Raw genomic sequence first — 16,979 nt, 5'->3', positions numbered from 1 at the left:
ACGCTTGAATGTGATAAATAACAATAAAATATCCCTTTTTCTAATTCTTAAGTTTGACTCACCATGCTCTTGTTCAATATTAAAATCAAGAAAACCTTTACTTGTAAATCGTATGTGTAAAATCTGACTGAAAAGGTTCCTCTAGTCCAATTTAAACACTAAATTGTGTTAGTGTGCTAAATTCTTTATAGATATTAGTGATGAAAAACAAACTCGCTGTGCTTTTGTCGTGTTTGTCGTCAAACTAAGTTGATTCATGTATTGCCAGTGCATCAGAATGGGACGTGATATGCTGTGACGTTGCCACTGGATTAATGGGGCTTTTCAAACCAAACAGTCATTTTTACACAGTGGAGTTCTTTTTTTTGTTCCGGTAAAGCATTCAGAAAAGCAGCCATCAGCACACAAAGAAATGGGTCAAGTGGAGCTGAAGTAAGTTTCACAACAGCCATTTGACGAGTTATGCAGGAGCTACAGGAGGTTTGATTAATGACATGAACCGTGGCTGCACTGCATTTAGCTCGGGCACATTCAGGATTCCAGTGCTGTGGTTCTTTTGTATATGTTTGCATGGTTTTAGTGGGACAGCTGAATAGAATGGGGGCTGTAATTAGTGTGATTTGTGGCAGGTCTAAACCGTCTGTTGTGAAGCAGGCAGAAATGACAGAGCAGATTTCTCTCCATTTATAGCGACACTTGTACTTTTTTTTAACGTAAACACAGTTTAAAAACCCAATTTCTTCATGCCTTTAACGAATAGAGGAAGATGGAACATTGCATTTTCTGCACGCATAATGAGTAATAATTTGACTTCACAATGTTTTGCCTCAACAAAAGTAAATTTGATGGCATGATTTCATGATCGAAAACACCGTCTGTTATCTCTAAATGGAGACAAATGATCACACCAAAGGGCCAGTACTGGTGTAGGCCATGTATGTTTGTACACAAGTAGAAGTAGTTTTCAAAGTGTCAGCGAAAAGTCTTCCAGGAGACATTTGATGCTCCTGGAATGTCCTGACTGCTGCTAGAATATAAGCCACCCATCACCTCAAGTCCAATTTATGACATCACACACTGTGTGACTGCGGTGTGTGTGTGTGTGCGCGCAGTAGTACTAACAGTAGTGTAATGTAGAAGACTGCTTACACAACTATCCTCATTGCCTGTCAAGACTATCGCTCTGTTACCATGGAAACCGTGTGACTAAAAAATAAAAAATAAAAAGCAGGTTACCATGGGCAGGTGCATATGAGGTGCAGTGTGACTGTTTGTGTCTGTTTCCTGATGCAACCTGACTGCAAGTGGAGCAGCGGTTATGGCAGACAAAAGGCAACGTTAACACTGCTCACTGTTGCTTTAAAATGTCCCATCAGAACAAATCAATTGACATCAGATTTAACTTTTTCATTATTTGAGGGTTCATCTTATACTTCCTATATTAGGGACTTTGCACATGTGCAGACTCAGAGTGGAGTTATTGCTACTAACAATAGGAACTGTAGTAGTAATAATACATTATTTTGTTTTATTATTATAATATGACATTTGAAGTGTGTGTGTGTGTAAATAGCAGTGGTCTTGATGCTGTTTTTCAGTCTTGAAATTCAAGTTGCAGGGGGGGGGGGGGGGGGAGGGGAGGGGAGCGCAGGTGGGAGGAAGGATAGTAATGTGGTCTGGGCTATAGGGTCTTTTGTTCCAAATTTGGTGCAGTGCATCAAAATGCTTTTGGCTTCTTGTAAAGCAACACACACATACACACATACACACTTACACAAACTGATACTTACAGAATATATTGCATGGCCCCGTTACCCTAACCCTTAACCGGCTCGACTGAATCCCTAACCCCAGTCCTAACCCTGATCTGAACCAAGAAAAAAAAACTTTTTAAAAAATCCCTTTAAAAAAAACAACAAATCCCTTTAAAGTTGTAAGAACCTGCTTAAATGTCCTCACAACCTAATTAAGGTGTAAACAAACAAGCTCAACAATAAAACTATATATACACACAATGTATATATACTGTACAGACAGATAAATACAGTTATTTATACAGTATATATATATAGTTATATATATAACTATATATATATAGTTATATATATATATATATATAGTTATATTTGTTTTGTTCTTGTTTGTGTGTATACGCCTTAATTAGGTTGTGAGGACATTAGTATGTGTGTGTGTACGTACAAACACAGCACACATACATGCGCGTGCGTGCGCGCGTGCCCGTGCGTGTGTGTTTCTGTGTTGTCTTCATTCAGCTCGAGCACACACAGTAACTTTCGGCCATTTTTGTTGCTTTCTCCTAAACAGCAGCAGCAGCAGCAGGAAGCTGCTCTCAGGTCGACGGGAGTTGCGTTTCCCAGTGAACCTCGGGCCGGTTAGTGGGAGGGCAAAAATGATCCCAGATCAGTGTTGTCTGTGTCGGTGTCATGCCACCCGCTCTGCTGGGAGCGCGGCAGCCTCGCGATAGCGCCTCGCCTTCTCCAGAATCACGGCACCGCTCGCGAACTGGATGCTGCTGCTGCTGCCGCCGCCGCTGCTGCTGACAGGCGCGCGACGCGGCGCGGTGCGGTCATCATGCAAAGGTTACGCTGGATCCTTCTCAGCGAGTCCGTGAAGAAGAAGAAGAAGAAGCAGCTGCAGCCGCTGCTCAGCAGCACCCGGTCGGGTCGCGACATGCGAGGTGTCTAGCCAGAGGGAGGAAGAGGAGGATTTAAAAAAGAAAAGAAACAAAAAACAAAAAAAACACGACCCAACTATCCTCCATTCTGGCCCGTTCGGCTACAGCAGGTGTCGATGGACACGCGAGTTTGGGCTTTGCAGAGTGAACGCTGGCTCCTCTCGGCGGCAAAGTGGCTTCATGAGTGTCCAAAGTAACAGTGGAAGTGGTGGTGGAAGTTTGGAGGCGACGCCATCTTGGTCGCAGCTCTCCTCGTCCCCAACGATTTCTCAACAACACATAACGGCGACCGCGAAGGGCAAAGAAGGTACATGTAACCGAGTCAAAGTGCTCGGGCCACTTCCGTTTCTCTTTAAAGTGCTTTGTTTGACAGGAGAAGTGCGGGCCGTATGTATGTGTGTGTGTGTGTGTGCCCGGGTCGAGCTCACGGTTGTCGGGGAGTAGAAATGGATGTCAAGTTCACTGATGCCAAACGTCAGCTGTCAGTTGAGTTGATGGCCAGTTGAAGTAGCAGCGGGGAGCTATCGTGTTCGCAACAAAGGCAGCGCTAGCTCCTTGTTTTCGCCCGTGTCACTGTCTTGTCTGTCTTGTGCTGTACACGGTTTCAAGTTGGCTGTAACGACGCGGTGCCACAGTACAGTGTCTCTGTAACAGTGTCCCTTTTATCAGCTGCATCCAGATGGATATTTAAGCATAATTATAAAAAGCAAACTGCTGCTAACAACTTACAACCAGGCCTCGTTTAAAAAAAAAAATCACTTTAGGGTCAGGTTTGAAGCATCTGTTTTGTGCTGTTCACTTGATGTAGCAGAATAACATGGGACAAAACAGTGAGCTTTAACCCATATTAGTTATTTATTACAGGACTCTATTGTCGCTGTGTGTTGTTCTATGAAGTGAACTGTGATGTGATATAATAACTTTGGCTGTGAAGACAACAACAAAAAATGTTTCCAAATCACTTCCTGCCTTGTCCTTAGATAACCTCACACAGACCTACAGGCCTCGTAGGCTGCTGCTCTGTGTTTCCCCTGCACATAAGGCTTTCATCATGTCCATAGTACTGCCTTTTATGGCTCGTCCCTGTGCCAGAAGCTATGTAAAGATGACAGTCAGGAAATGTCCAATAAGGAAACAAACACTTGCAGCAGCAGCCAGCAAGGAGCTGAGGATGTGTGTGTCTGTGTGTGTACTGAAACTGATAGTCATAGGACGTCAAACTAATTTTCACTGAGGGCCACATCAACTTAATCGTTACCGTCAAAGGGCCAGATGTAACTGTCATACAGAACTAAATGCACCCAAATATAATGTAAAATATTGCTAAATAACTTTATGTATTTATTACGTATTCAATTTCACTCGTCGCATGATGCACAATGATACCCTGTGATCTAGTGGCGGTGCCGTCACTTTGCGGGTCACGCAATCGCCATGCATTGTGAGAAATGTAGTTTATGGTCAACGCACGCCTTAAAGCAGCATAGACCTATTTTAACACAAATTTTTCGCGGGCCACATAAAATGACGTGGAGGGCCACATCTGGCCCCCGGGCCTTGAGTTTGACACGTGTCATAGAACATGGCCATGTCAGGCAGTCTTTGTGTAGTCTTTGCATCTTTTATAAACTGACTACTTGTAAAAGCACATTTTATGTGCAGTTTTATTGTCAGTGCTTTGATTTGCAGCTGTAAATATCAACCACAAACGCTTGTGCGCGACCGCTGTCACATTTAATGTACATGAACATTTTGCAGACAGGTTGCAAGGATTTTTTTTTTTTACTTGTGATAAAACCTCCTGTTTCTCTCAACATTCTTGTGCTCTGCCTGTGAAGTCCCTGAGCTATTATTCAGATTCAATCAATCAATCAGATATACTTTATTTCCACTCCCTCTGGGAAATTATTTTGGGGCGTCTAAAGTGCTACGGCAGCTGCAGAACAGTGCACGGCACAATGGGGAACGACAAACTGCTTACGAAGGTTTCACAGAAGGTAAATAACAATAAGAAAGATGAATATTGCATATAGCGGAGCATCGCACTTGCCTGAAAACACATTAAAAGTAAAGAATACATCAAAATCCAGGCTTGACCCGACACTCAAACCTAAAATATGGTAAAAACAAGGTGTTTTAAACAGTGCAAATTGTCTAAGAGGAGAGTGACATACTCTTTTGTGTCTTAATAATTAGGCGAAAGAAGTGCAGGCTGAAGATTTTTGTTCAAATCACCATTACACCTGGCATTGACTCCTTTCCCTCCTGGCTCCCCAGTGGCACAATGACCTTACTGCTCAAGATAGAAATGCAGTGTCATCTTCAGTATCAACCATCACAGGATGGAAGTGCATATTTTAAAGAGCTTGCCACTGTACCTGCAGTTAAATCCATTTTCTATTTTTATCCCTCTGATCACTCCAATTTTCTCTAATCCTCCCCCAGATACCTCTGCTCTTCATGAAGCTCTTTTTAAAAAAAAATATATTTACGCCTCCACTTATGATTTCAAACATAGGATTGTTTCTCGTCCTGCTTCCTCGCCACTGTTTGTTGTCATTATTGTAACCTTACTCTGCTCCCTCTCGCCAGGCCCCATGGAGGAGCTACACAGCCTGGACCCCAGGAGACAGGAGCTGCTGGAGGCCAGGTTCACGGGAGCCGTTAGTGGCAACACAGTCGGCAGCACTGGGAGCACCAGTGGTGGTGCTAAGGTAACCGCTGAATACAGGAGCCAAAGCCTCATTTGTCACCTACAACACAAAAAAAGGGTTAACCCGCCCGAGAACTGAAGATAGCAACACCATGTGCTTGATCGCAGCAGCATATTAATGTTGAACAATAGTTGAAACAATCTCGATGTTTCATACGTGTCGAAACCTCAGTGACTAACTCTTACATGATAACTCCTCGGTGATAAATCAGGGACTTTTTGGACCCAGGGGAAAAAAAACTGTAGGTGGAAATGCAGGTAAAATGCTCTAAAGGATACAGAGTTCCTGGAAGTATTTGTGTTATGGAAAAGGGCCAAGTGACACACCTAAAGGGAAGATCTGTATTCATATCAGCCATGGCTCTATAGGCCTGTCTTTTAACACTCAAAGTCTTAACTTATTTGTATTCATTCTCACTGTGTGCAGGGTCTGGCCAATGAGTCCTCCAACCACAGCTACGGCAGCCTGGGCTCATCCAGCGATAAGGAGTCGGAGGTAAAACACACTCGGAAGACTTTCAGCGAACGTGGCTGACTTTTATTTATTGACATAAGCCGGAAATTAAACATGACACATTTATTAGCACGGATAAACAAGGTGTTGGCACTTCTCTATTCTTCTCTGTGCACGTCCCACTCGTTTTCCTGCCTCTCTCTGCAACTCCTCCTCCTCCTCTCTTGTCTTCATAGAACTCTGATTTGAAAAGAGGGAGCTCTCCTGCCTACTCAGTATGTACTTCTCCTTCCCGCTGTTCTTTCCCCGGCTGAACTCCACCACTGAATCCCGCTGAGTTTGGTAAAAAAAAAAACACGGGAGATTTAAGCCTTTTATTTTCCTCTATTTCATGTCGCAGACTCCAGAGAAGAAGCACTCTGAATCATCCAGGGGGAGGAAAAGGAAAGCTGACACCTATTCGGAGAGTAGTCAAGGTATGACTGATACTGCACTGGATCATTACAATATCGCATGCGTTACTGCTAGTTTGTATTAAGAGCTCACATTTCTCTGCAGGGAAGACCTCCACGCGCGGGCCCAAGATTAGCGACTATTTCGATGTGAGTATTACTGGCATTAAGCTAATATGTAACTTTATTTATTTTATTTTATTTATTTATTTCACATTTAAAATGTGTGTTTCTCAGTATAGCAGTGTTTAGCTCTCCCAGTGCAACATTGTACTATTAAAGCAAGACGGCTGCAGACAGTGCAACTCTATGACTATGACTGAAAACACACAGGATCCCCCATGAAAAGTGAATTTTGCTGCTCAACACCCAGTTGAAAAATGCCTTGTGTAAATGCCTCTTCCTCACGCCCGCCCCTGCACTGCTGCTGTATACACATAAACACACACCCTTAGTCAGGTCTGATGGTGTTGTTTGAAAGAGTCAAACGGAGGCAGAATCATAACATCAACAACAAAAATCACCACAAGTTACTTTGCATTGCAACTTTAAGTTAATCAGTTTTGTTTTCCTGCAAAGTTCCAGGGTGGAAATGGTTCCAGTCCGGTCAGAGGACTCCCATCGGCGCGTCGTTCTCCACAGAGCTCCCACTCTGCTCCAGGCTTAATAGTGAGTGTGAAGGATCCGCATACGTGATGTGGATGTGAGTTTCTTTGTGACGCGAGAACGTTTTAACACAGCATTTCTTTGTCTGTAGATCCGGCAGAATAGCTCCTCTCCCACAAGTCTGTGCTTTGGAGAACATAATCCTAAAACGTCCTGCAGCAAGTTTGTCCAGGTAATGTGACACTCATAGAAAACACACTCATCTGACACAGTTTCTGCAGTGTTTTTTCTCAACTGACTTCTACTTCTACGTCTTGTGTGCTCTCAGACGGAGTTAACAGGACTGAAACTTGCTGCTCTGGAAAGCAACAAGAGTCTAGACCTGGAGAAGAAAGAGGGACGAATAGATGATCTGCTCAGGGTGAGTTCAGGTTATTTATCCTGTGTGTGTGTTAATGTTGACGATAAGCACACATAAGAGAATTTATATATTTCATACTGCACATGAGGTAACACTCTCTCTCTGCGGTCTTAACCTGAACAGGCCAACTGTGACCTGCGCAGACAGATTGATGAACAGCAAAAACTCTTGGAGAAATACAAGGAAAGGCTCAACAAGTGCATCACCATGAGCAAGAAACTGCTTATAGAAAAGGTGTGTGTTTTTGTCTTCTTATTTTTATTGTTTTCATGTTCACAGATTGTGGTTATACACGGAACAGAACAGGGTTTTTGACATGCGACAAACAGGACAACATATAAAGCATGGGGAATCTACCTTGATCAACCTTGGCTCAGATTCTGCCTCAACTGTGTGTCGATCTGTCAAATCAATAAATATAACTCAAAGGGTTACGGACGTGTCAGCTCAGCTCTGTCCGTCACTTCTGATCATGTCATCACATTTGTCTGCACAGAGCACTCAGGAGAAACAGTCGTGTCGGGAGAAGAGCATGCAGGACCGTCTCCGACTCGGTCACTTCACCACAGTCAGACACGGAGCGTCCTACACGGAGCAGTGGACCGACGGATATGCATTCCAGAACCTAATCAAGTGAGAGATGACAAACAATATGTGCTTTTGTTTTTAATCGTCTGGAATTTTTGTCAATGCATTTATTTTGTTGAGATTTTACACTGCGCATTGGGCTGTATGTATGTATGTATGAGTAGATGAAGAGGTCTGGATGAATGAGTGAAAATGGCTTCCTGCTCCGTTTGCAACGCTGTGCAATATTTAATATCCTGTTCTATGCTCCAGGCAGCAGGAGGGTATCAACCAGCAGAGGGAGGACATAGAGAGACAGAGGAAGCTGCTGGCCAAGAGGAAGCCTCCAAACCCAGCGTCTCCCTCCCTGACAATGGCGTCCACCTCTGAACCCAAGCAACGCAAAACCAAGGTGGTCAACGGCAACGATTCAGACCCCTTCCTCAAGCCCTCCCTGCCTCAGCTGTAAGTTCCCTGAAATAAGTCACACTTGACAGTGCATGACATTGAGCATAAACAATGTTTAAATATTGTTTGTGGCTCTTGTTATGTCCACAAACTGAGAGTGAGAGGCTAGATTTGAATTCATAATTTATGTTTATGTCGGCTCATGTTTTCCTTTTCTTTCTTTCTTGGGGGCAGACTGACCCTCGCTGAGTACCACGAGCAGGAAGAGATCTTCAAACTCCGTCTTGGACACCTGAAGAAGGTGAGTAGGAGAAATATAAACAAACAGTTATTCATTCAACTAATCAATCAATAAATCAGTAAACATTTGTTATTTCTAGAAAACCTTTTTGCCTGGATTATATAAAATGTTCAGACGTTTGATAGTATATGATAGTTTGATAGTATATGATAGTTGTTTGCTAAATTGCAACAAAAGTGCCTTAACATTTAAATATAAGAGAGGATATTATGTTCTTTAGAAGTGAAATCAAAAATGTACATTAAAATGAAGTCTGTTTGTTTCATTGCATAAACTTTATAGTCTAAAACGCACATTACAACTCCAAAACAATTAAAATATAAAACGATGAGCGTTATGATTTGTTTGTAGGAGGAAGCGGAGATTCAAGCGGAGCTGGAGCGGTTGGAGCGTGTCAGAAACCTCCATATCAGAGAGCTGAAGAGGATCAATAACGAGGACAGCTCGGCGTAAGTCCAAGCCTTATAGATAATAGAATGTAAACCACATAGAATGAGTGTCAGATTTGACATGTTTTGGTGTGAATTATCCAGAGGATGAGATACAATCATGTTTCAAAAAGCACATTGAATTGGCCCGTTCAGTTCAAAGAATAAGATCCTCATGTTACATGATTGTATTAAAAAAATAAATGATCCTCTTCACGCAGGTTTAAAGACCATCCTACTCTGAATGAGAGGTACCTGCTGCTGCACTTGCTGGGCAGGGGCGGCTTCAGTGAAGTCTATAAGGTAATGTCCATAATACAGCAATTAGGATTTCATACACTCACTTCTTCTCTGTGTGTAATAAACGCTCAGACACATGTAAACGTGTGTGTGTGTGTGTGTTTTTTTTGTCAAAAAATAGGCTTTTGACCTATTTGAGCAGCGTTATGCAGCTGTTAAAATCCACCAGCTCAACAAGAACTGGAGGGAGGAGAAAAAGGAGAACTATCACAAGTAGGTCTCGTCCACGCGGTGAACTTTAGATGCACAAAGGCAGACTGCTTCTGCAGTTACACACTGACAACACTGACATTTATGTCCTCCCAGGCATGCATGCAGGGAGTACCGGATACACAAGCAGCTGGACCATCCCAGAATAGTGAAACTGTATGACTACTTCTCTCTGGACACTGACACGTGAGTCACCTCTGACCTCTGCCAGCTGCAGTCCTGCTGGGCTGACACATCCTGTGCTTGTTTATCACACAGCGCTGCGTTGAGAATTATCCTTTTGCTCCGGTCTTAAACTTTCCCACCTTTGGAAGTAAATATTCAAATAATGCATATAGTAGTTTTTTTGTGTAATCCGCCTCGGGCCACGACATCAGAGCTGCATGTCTCAGCAAATGTAGTGGTAAGAGGAATGTGTGATTCAGCATCGTCATGCCCTGACAATGGAAGTTACATTTGAGGCGTGAAATGTTAGCCATTGAGTGTTGGATTATCCGCGTGACGTGCAGTCAGACCACATATACCTGATGGCACTTTCTAGTTAGGGATCAATAAAACACTGGTATTTTTATGATATAATAATCTGTTGGTTGTTTTCTCAAGTAATTGATTCATTGTTTGGTGTCAGTCGGGTTTCCCCAAAACCTCATAATTACAACCACAAGCCCAACAGCAAAAGATGTTCAGAATACTGTCAGAGGAGACGAGTATCTGCATTTAAGAGGCTGAAATTAGAGAACACTTTTTTTTTAAACTTTGGGGTTGATTTAGTAACGCATTAATAATTGATGAACCGCTGCAGCTCCAAGCAGTAATGTTTGTATAACGACATGAATGTGGTGGTGATGTGGCACACGAGTCTCTGTGTGTTGAGTTTGCATGCTCTCCCTGCGTGCGTGTGGTTTTCTCCAGGTTCTCCAGTTTTCTGCCACATTTCCAAAAACACGCAGAGGTTAATTGGACACTCTAAATTGCTCATAGGTGTGAATGTGAGAATGAATGGTTGTTTTGTCTCTGTGTGCTGGCCCTGTGATGGACTGGTGAACTGTCCAGTGTGTACTCCGCCTTTTACCCTCTGTTAGCTGGGGTTGGCACTAGCAGTCCTGTGACCCTCATGTGAAGGACAAAGCAGTAAACAGTGGATGGATAGTGAGAGGAATGGAAGGAAAGGGGTCTAATGGATGAAAGCATGCTGCTAACTAGTGGAGAAGAGGTTTTAATACTAGGGCTTGGTTGTCGATTACTAAATTACGTGATTAAATCAAGCACTCAGATTATTCAACTTGTTAAAAGTGAATATTTCCTGGTATCTTTGCTCCATATAACAAAGATAATTTTGTCTTGTGGACGAAACAAGATGCTTGAGAACATCATCATGTTGAGGTTTGAAAATATTGTCTGACATTTCATGGACCGCTGATTATTCGATAATCAGTTATGAGCGTAATCGTTAGTTGCAGCCCTATTAAATACAAAAATAGAATATTTCCTCTTCAAGAAAGAATTGATGCAATATCACAGAATGAAATATTGCGATATTTAAGTGTATCAGTGTTGTGTGACTGCTGTTTTTCCATCTCCACCCCGGCTTCTTCCAGCTTCTGTACAGTGCTGGAGTTCTGTGAAGGAAACGACCTGGACTTCTACCTGAAACAGAACAAGCTGATGTCGGAGAAGGAGGCGCGCTCCATCGTCATGCAGATCGTTAGCGCCCTACGCTACCTTAACGAGATCAAACCTCCCATCATTCACTACGACCTCAAACCCGGTGGGTCACTTTTTCAACAAGCATGTTAATATCACAGCATTAAAGATGAAATATACATTAAAGGACGGTCAAATGGAGGTCATTTAGAGTTGGATTGACACTCGAGCAGCATAATCCGTGCATTTTATTCTATCAAAAGTCATTCTGCTCATCATTAACAATTAAAAAAAAAAAAAAAAAAAAAAAAAAAAATCCAACCTTGCACATCTTCAGAACAAAAAGTTGCCCTAGCTTCATAACCCTTGCATGCTTAGAGGATGAAAAGCTGATAAAAGGTCAGATCTAAGTATCTTTTTCAGTCTTTTTGCTCATTAACCTTGAATCGAACGCTGAATTTAGTCTCGCTGTCTGTGTGTTGTACAGGTAACATCTTGTTAGTGGACGGCACGGCGTGTGGAGAGATCAAAATCACAGACTTTGGCCTGTCAAAGATCATGGACGATGATAATTACGGTGTGGATGGAATGGACCTCACGTCGCAGGGGGCTGGCACCTACTGGTGAGACACAAACACAGACGGTAGCAGACGCTGACAGTGTGGCGTACTCTACAACATTGTTTCTGGGTCGTGACCCTAAACTGCAGCCACATTGAGAAGGTTGCAGATGCTTGCACGGGGAGGGAAAAACCCTCCTCAGTTTCTGGGTGCATGATGCTTTACTGTTAAACTGCATGAACTGAACAGAGAGATCAATAATGCGATCAATAACACTGGAGCTTGCCCTGCTAAAACATGTCAAAATGGCTGCAGTGCAAAGGGCACATTAGTGCACATTGAAAAACAAACATATTACGTGGACTTCAGTGAATGTATGTGAAACAAAGGCTGATGCATACAAAGTTATTGATGCATCTTTTCCTCCCATATGGACCATTTGCAGAGCAGCCATTTTGACATGTCAAATGTCTTACAAACTGTAGCATGAAAGAAACATGTTTGAGCTCTTAATTAAAGCGATTGGCACCATTATTATCCAGGTATCTCCCTCCTGAGTGTTTTGTGGTGGGGAAGGAGCCGCCTAAAATTTCCAACAAGGTGGACGTCTGGTCTGTGGGAGTGATCTTCTTCCAGTGCCTCTATGGACGCAAGGTACAGCACTTGAAACAGTTAGCTTAGACTTAATGTCTTTAATCCAGTATCCATAAAACAACTGTCAGAGTATGATATCTGGAGTAGTGGGGAAACAAAAAAACAAAAAAAACAATGCTTATTTCAACATCTTGTGTTTTTTTTACAGCCGTTTGGTCACAACCAGTCTCAACAAGACATTCTCCAGGAAAACACCATCCTCAAAGCAACAGAGGTTCAGTTCCCTGCTAAACCACAGGCCAGCACAGAGGCAAAGGTAGCACATATCCATGCCCACATGCACATGAATATTCAGTCTGTAAAATTATTTTCATTTGGCAGAAAATAGGATAATTATACTGACTTTTTAAAGTATACAATCGCCCAGGTCAGCTCTATTGAAAGCCACCATTGTGGATCACCATGTTTTTACAATATCCTTCAATGATTATGACTAACATCTTTTGAGTTGTGATACACACTGAGGTGAGGGATATTTAAATAAATACATATTGCTATATTTTACACTTTTTACCTTTAAAAGAAGAGGGTAACGGTGTCTGTTTTTATGCTAAAAACAGCTCAACACCTCTGGTTAACTTCTGTCACTGCTCTCCTAGCTAATACCAAAATGGTGTAAAGGGTGAAAAACCATTACCATATAAGAAAACAAAACATCTCATTATCTGAGGTGTGACTTCACCTCCCGATCTGAGCCAAGTCCACCCACTCTGTGATTTAGAAAAATGCATGTAGGCACAGAGCTGAAGGAGATGGAGCGGCTGTGGGTGGATGTGTGAGACAGGAGTTGCTCACTGATCTTCTCATAAGAGAGGATTACACCACACCTGTGCTTTTCCCTTGAAGTGGACTTAAGTGTAGCGGAGGACTTTAAAACTTTGGAGTCTATGTCATCTGCTAACTCTAGTGATCCATAGGTGGAGTGAAGGTCTCAAAGTTGGAGTCAAAATACGGATTTCTGCAGCACTGATGAAAGTCATCATATAGCTTGTGTCAGTCGATTTGGATTATTTTGCGAGTAATTAAGTGGAGCCTTTCCGAAAGACTGTAAATGTCAACCACTGAGTTAAAAGTGTGCACTACTGTGAAATCTACACTACTACAACTGATGATTTAAAATGTGTAGCTGCTGCTATGGTTTTTCTTGCTGTCTAGACTACACGCTATAATTTCAGCTGTTGTAGTACGAATGCAGATCTGATACGGAGTTAAAATGCTCATCTGGTTGCAGATGACTTAGAAAGAAAACTGCGTGGATGTAATTCAGTTGTAAACACCTGTGATGATTCGTCTCAGTCTGTGTATTTTAAAATAAGCAAAGCACAATGTAGCCATTGTCGGTCTCAGAAGACTTGGTCATAAATGATTTGTGTTCCATGTTTTGATTTCAGTTATGTTTTGAAAACATGCACAATATGAAAGAAATAAGAGGAAACATGCAGCATGTAAGAAAACGACAGAGTGCAACCATTTGCAAACCAGAAAGGATGTTATGGAAATTCTCTGCTGCTGCTGAAGAATGAAATGCAGACTTCTGCCGGCCGAAAAGGAAACACATAAGTAGTCGTAGCTGAAGAAAGACCCAGAGCATGGCGAGACCTAAACATTTATACCTGAAGAATCACCCCTTACAGATCCCTTTGTCTGGGAAGGGGTCTGCCTCTCCAGGCCGTGCTTTCACACCCCTTTGTCTACGGCAGGTATCAGGGCTGACTCCACAGAGGTATCCTGTGGATGTTGTAGTTAGGTGCAAGTTGAGTCTAGACATCCTACTTTGAATACACAAAATGACCTGGTATATTGTGTTAGGAAAGGGGTGTTGGGCAGCTGTAGCTCTGAGACAAAGAAATTGAATGTGCCATTACAATGTAAGCAGTCTTTCACAACTCTCTTTCATTTTCATCCTCTTCTTTGGTGATATATGCATCAGATTAAATGCGGGCCAAGCTGTTCTTTTTTTTGTTTGTTTAGTGATTACACACCGACTGCTTCTTTAAGCAAACACAAAGAGTGAACACGCACACACACTGAATCTCATTCTCTTTCCGCAGGCGTTCATCCGGCGCTGTCTCGCCTACCGTAAGGAGGACAGGTTTGACGTTCACCAGCTGTGCTCGGACTCCTACCTCCTGCCGCATATGAGACGTTCAAACTCCTCCGGCTCCCTGCAGTCGCCCGCCTCCTCTCTCTCCACCTACTGACTGGCTCTCTCACATGACTGGCAGGAGCCTCTGGCCAACTGCGAGGCAGGATCCTAGGAAACCTGAAGGATAATGAACACGGACGGTTTCTTTTTTTTATGGATTAAATTGAAATGGAAAGATGGATTGAGAGAAGAGGAAAGAAAAGGAGGCTCTTTGTTGTGTCCTTGAACTCGACCGTGAGAGTCAAGGGAAGGCGGGGAAATGAGAGACTGAATGGTGATTAAGGAGAACGACGAGTAGCTTAAAATTATTTGGAAAAGACAAACTAATGAAGCTAGGGTAACTTTTATAAACTTTTATTAATTCATCCTCTTAGGAGACATTTCAACAACTATAGGAGCTCCTAGATGCCCTGCCCATTCCCACCTCCACGTACACATACAACATACCCGTAGACTGGTGTCACACAAGGGCAGTGTGACAGTCTGGTTGTTTACGAAGGTGGAGGCCAGCAGAGGTGTCAGAGGGACGGGGTGTGAGTGTCAGCGTGTCGGATATCCACTAGCTGTTTAACTTAAACTCTGCAACCCTTTAAAATGGGGCATAACAATGATAAGTGACATGTCATTGGATTTCCCTTTGTAGCCCTTAAAGCACACAATGGGGATTAATTTCACAGTAGTGATGTGACGTTCATGGGACTTGACAAAAAAGAAAAAGAAAGAAATGTTCCAGATGAAATTTCTGGGTTTGATTTGCACTTCTGATCCAGGTAGTGTTAATCTGGTCTCACAGATTTGGCATGAAGTACTACAGCGCGAGCGATTCCTCCACTCAGTCAAATCCTCCATTCACCATTTTATTTTAGTTGTATTGCAAAGCAGTGCGGTTCAGGTCCACTCAAATTTGGACGCGTGAATGTGTCTTAATCCATATTTGCTGTTCAGGTGAAGAGTGGCAATATTTTCAGAGGGCGGAGTTATCACACAGCACCATGTTGTCATGGACGTCCCCGTTAACATGCTTGAAAAGAGCTGGACCGATCCGAGTGACTGGATCAGCCGCTATTCTACTGCAAAGACTGGGGACACCGAATTTAATGTACATTTCATGCGCAGGAGGCTCATGTGCAAATTTTAATCATGACGAGGCATACCATTGCTTCCCAATGTCTCACTTTTCCTCAGTTCATGTGTTTCTCTCTGAAAGCTGTTCTCAGTTTGCTGCTATAAATGTGGCTTTTAGTTTGTGAGGTGTGAATGTTTTTTTTTTTGCCTGGCATATGTCCATACTTGAACTGTGTTTAGAGGAGCGCTCTCCAGAGCTTCTTTTTCTGAAATGGACACCGGCTGTGCCGTTAGAGGGGAGGCGCTGCCACGTTCCTCCGCCAACAACATCAAAAAGTCCATGTGGGTTCTTGTTTGTTTACTTTCAAGTTACAGTCCGACAGACGCTATATGGAGCTATATATGGAGCTCAGTCTGTGTGCTGTGTGGTGAGGGACGGTCAAAGCTCTTCATGCTAGTGGAAGTGGGCGTGAGTCACGTTGGCTCACGATGCAGCATGTTTTCCTGCAGCTAGAAATCAAGTGGATATATACAAAATGTTGTTGTTCTGTAAATAAAACACTTACCTGTATGTTGTCACATGTTAATGCTCCACTCAAAGGGCAAGAGGTCAAGTGAAAAACAAGTGGGAGCTGTTAAGTTGTTGTCTCATCTTCCCTTGTTTGCTTGCCTGCCTTAATGGTTCAGTGTGCAAAATCAAGCGACATTTATTGGTGAAGTTGGATGTTGCAGCTGAATATCCCTCAGCCTTCCCTCTCTCAGGCCTTCAGTTAGATTGATGGTGGTCCAAAATCGCAGCTGACTCAGCTGCTTAAAGTCACAAGCAGTATTGTGTGGGCAGCTGCCGTGCTGCCACGTTTAATGTGCTGATGTTTTCTGGATTGGTCTCTTGTCTCACGTGAAGTTTCGAGCAGATCGGTCGATGTTCACAGGGCACTTCCTGTTTCGTGGTGAAGCTGTGGTTAAATTCAAAATGGCTGACTGCGTGTTGGGTGAAGTTCATGTTCGTTGATATGTTCAGGTTCGGTCTCTTGTGTCGCATATGGAGTTGCGAGCCGATTGGTCAATGTGCGTCGAAGTTACTTCCCGTTTCGTGGCGAATGGTCAAAATTCTGCAAAATTCCTATGGTTGCTGTGGCCACGCCCTTTTAATATGCAAGAGCTGATGATAACTTTTCATCTAACATTTAACATGTTCAAACCAGTTTCTTCTTTCATTTACCAAACCCCAAATTCAAAATGTCCGACATTCTGTTGATTTGACGTCGCAATAGGTGTTTTTGTTTGTCTTGGGCTGTGACATGTTTCCAGCAAGTTGTCACGAAATTTGGTGCAACTTCGTCTCTGCTTTGCAC

The 16,979-nt window shown here is 42.9% G+C and overlaps 1 protein-coding gene across 2 annotated transcripts; it reads left to right on the top strand.

Moving 5' to 3' along the window:
* The first annotated feature begins 2,562 nt into the window (after positions 1-2,562).
* LOC310926913 (serine/threonine-protein kinase tousled-like 1-B) lies at positions 2,563-16,187 on the top strand. 2 transcript variants are annotated; one of them, XM_083889124.1, is made up of 22 exons: positions 2,563-3,002; positions 5,288-5,409; positions 5,836-5,904; positions 6,099-6,137; positions 6,263-6,338; positions 6,421-6,464; positions 6,900-6,983; positions 7,072-7,152; positions 7,249-7,341; positions 7,465-7,575; positions 7,838-7,974; positions 8,182-8,373; positions 8,551-8,617; positions 8,969-9,066; positions 9,267-9,348; positions 9,467-9,558; positions 9,652-9,741; positions 11,154-11,323; positions 11,687-11,822; positions 12,302-12,413; positions 12,562-12,669; positions 14,465-16,187. In XM_083889124.1, the coding sequence occupies exons 1-22, from the start codon at positions 2,876-2,878 to the stop codon at positions 14,612-14,614; spliced, it is 2,280 nt and encodes a 759-aa protein (XP_083745250.1). In that variant the 5' UTR covers positions 2,563-2,875; the 3' UTR covers positions 14,615-16,187. The 2 variants fall into 2 exon arrangements, with proteins under 2 accessions (XP_083745250.1, XP_083745249.1); XM_083889123.1 differs by having other exon boundaries at positions 6,894-6,983.
* Positions 16,188-16,979: the final 792 nt, after the last annotated feature.

The sequence above is a fragment of the Microchirus variegatus genome (genome assembly GCF_963457635.1).
Source record: "Microchirus variegatus genome assembly, chromosome: 5".
Classification (NCBI taxonomy): domain Eukaryota; kingdom Metazoa; phylum Chordata; class Actinopteri; order Pleuronectiformes; family Soleidae; genus Microchirus; species Microchirus variegatus.
The sequence above is the reverse complement of the archived record's forward strand: the minus strand, read 5'-3'. Positions and strand labels throughout refer to the sequence as shown.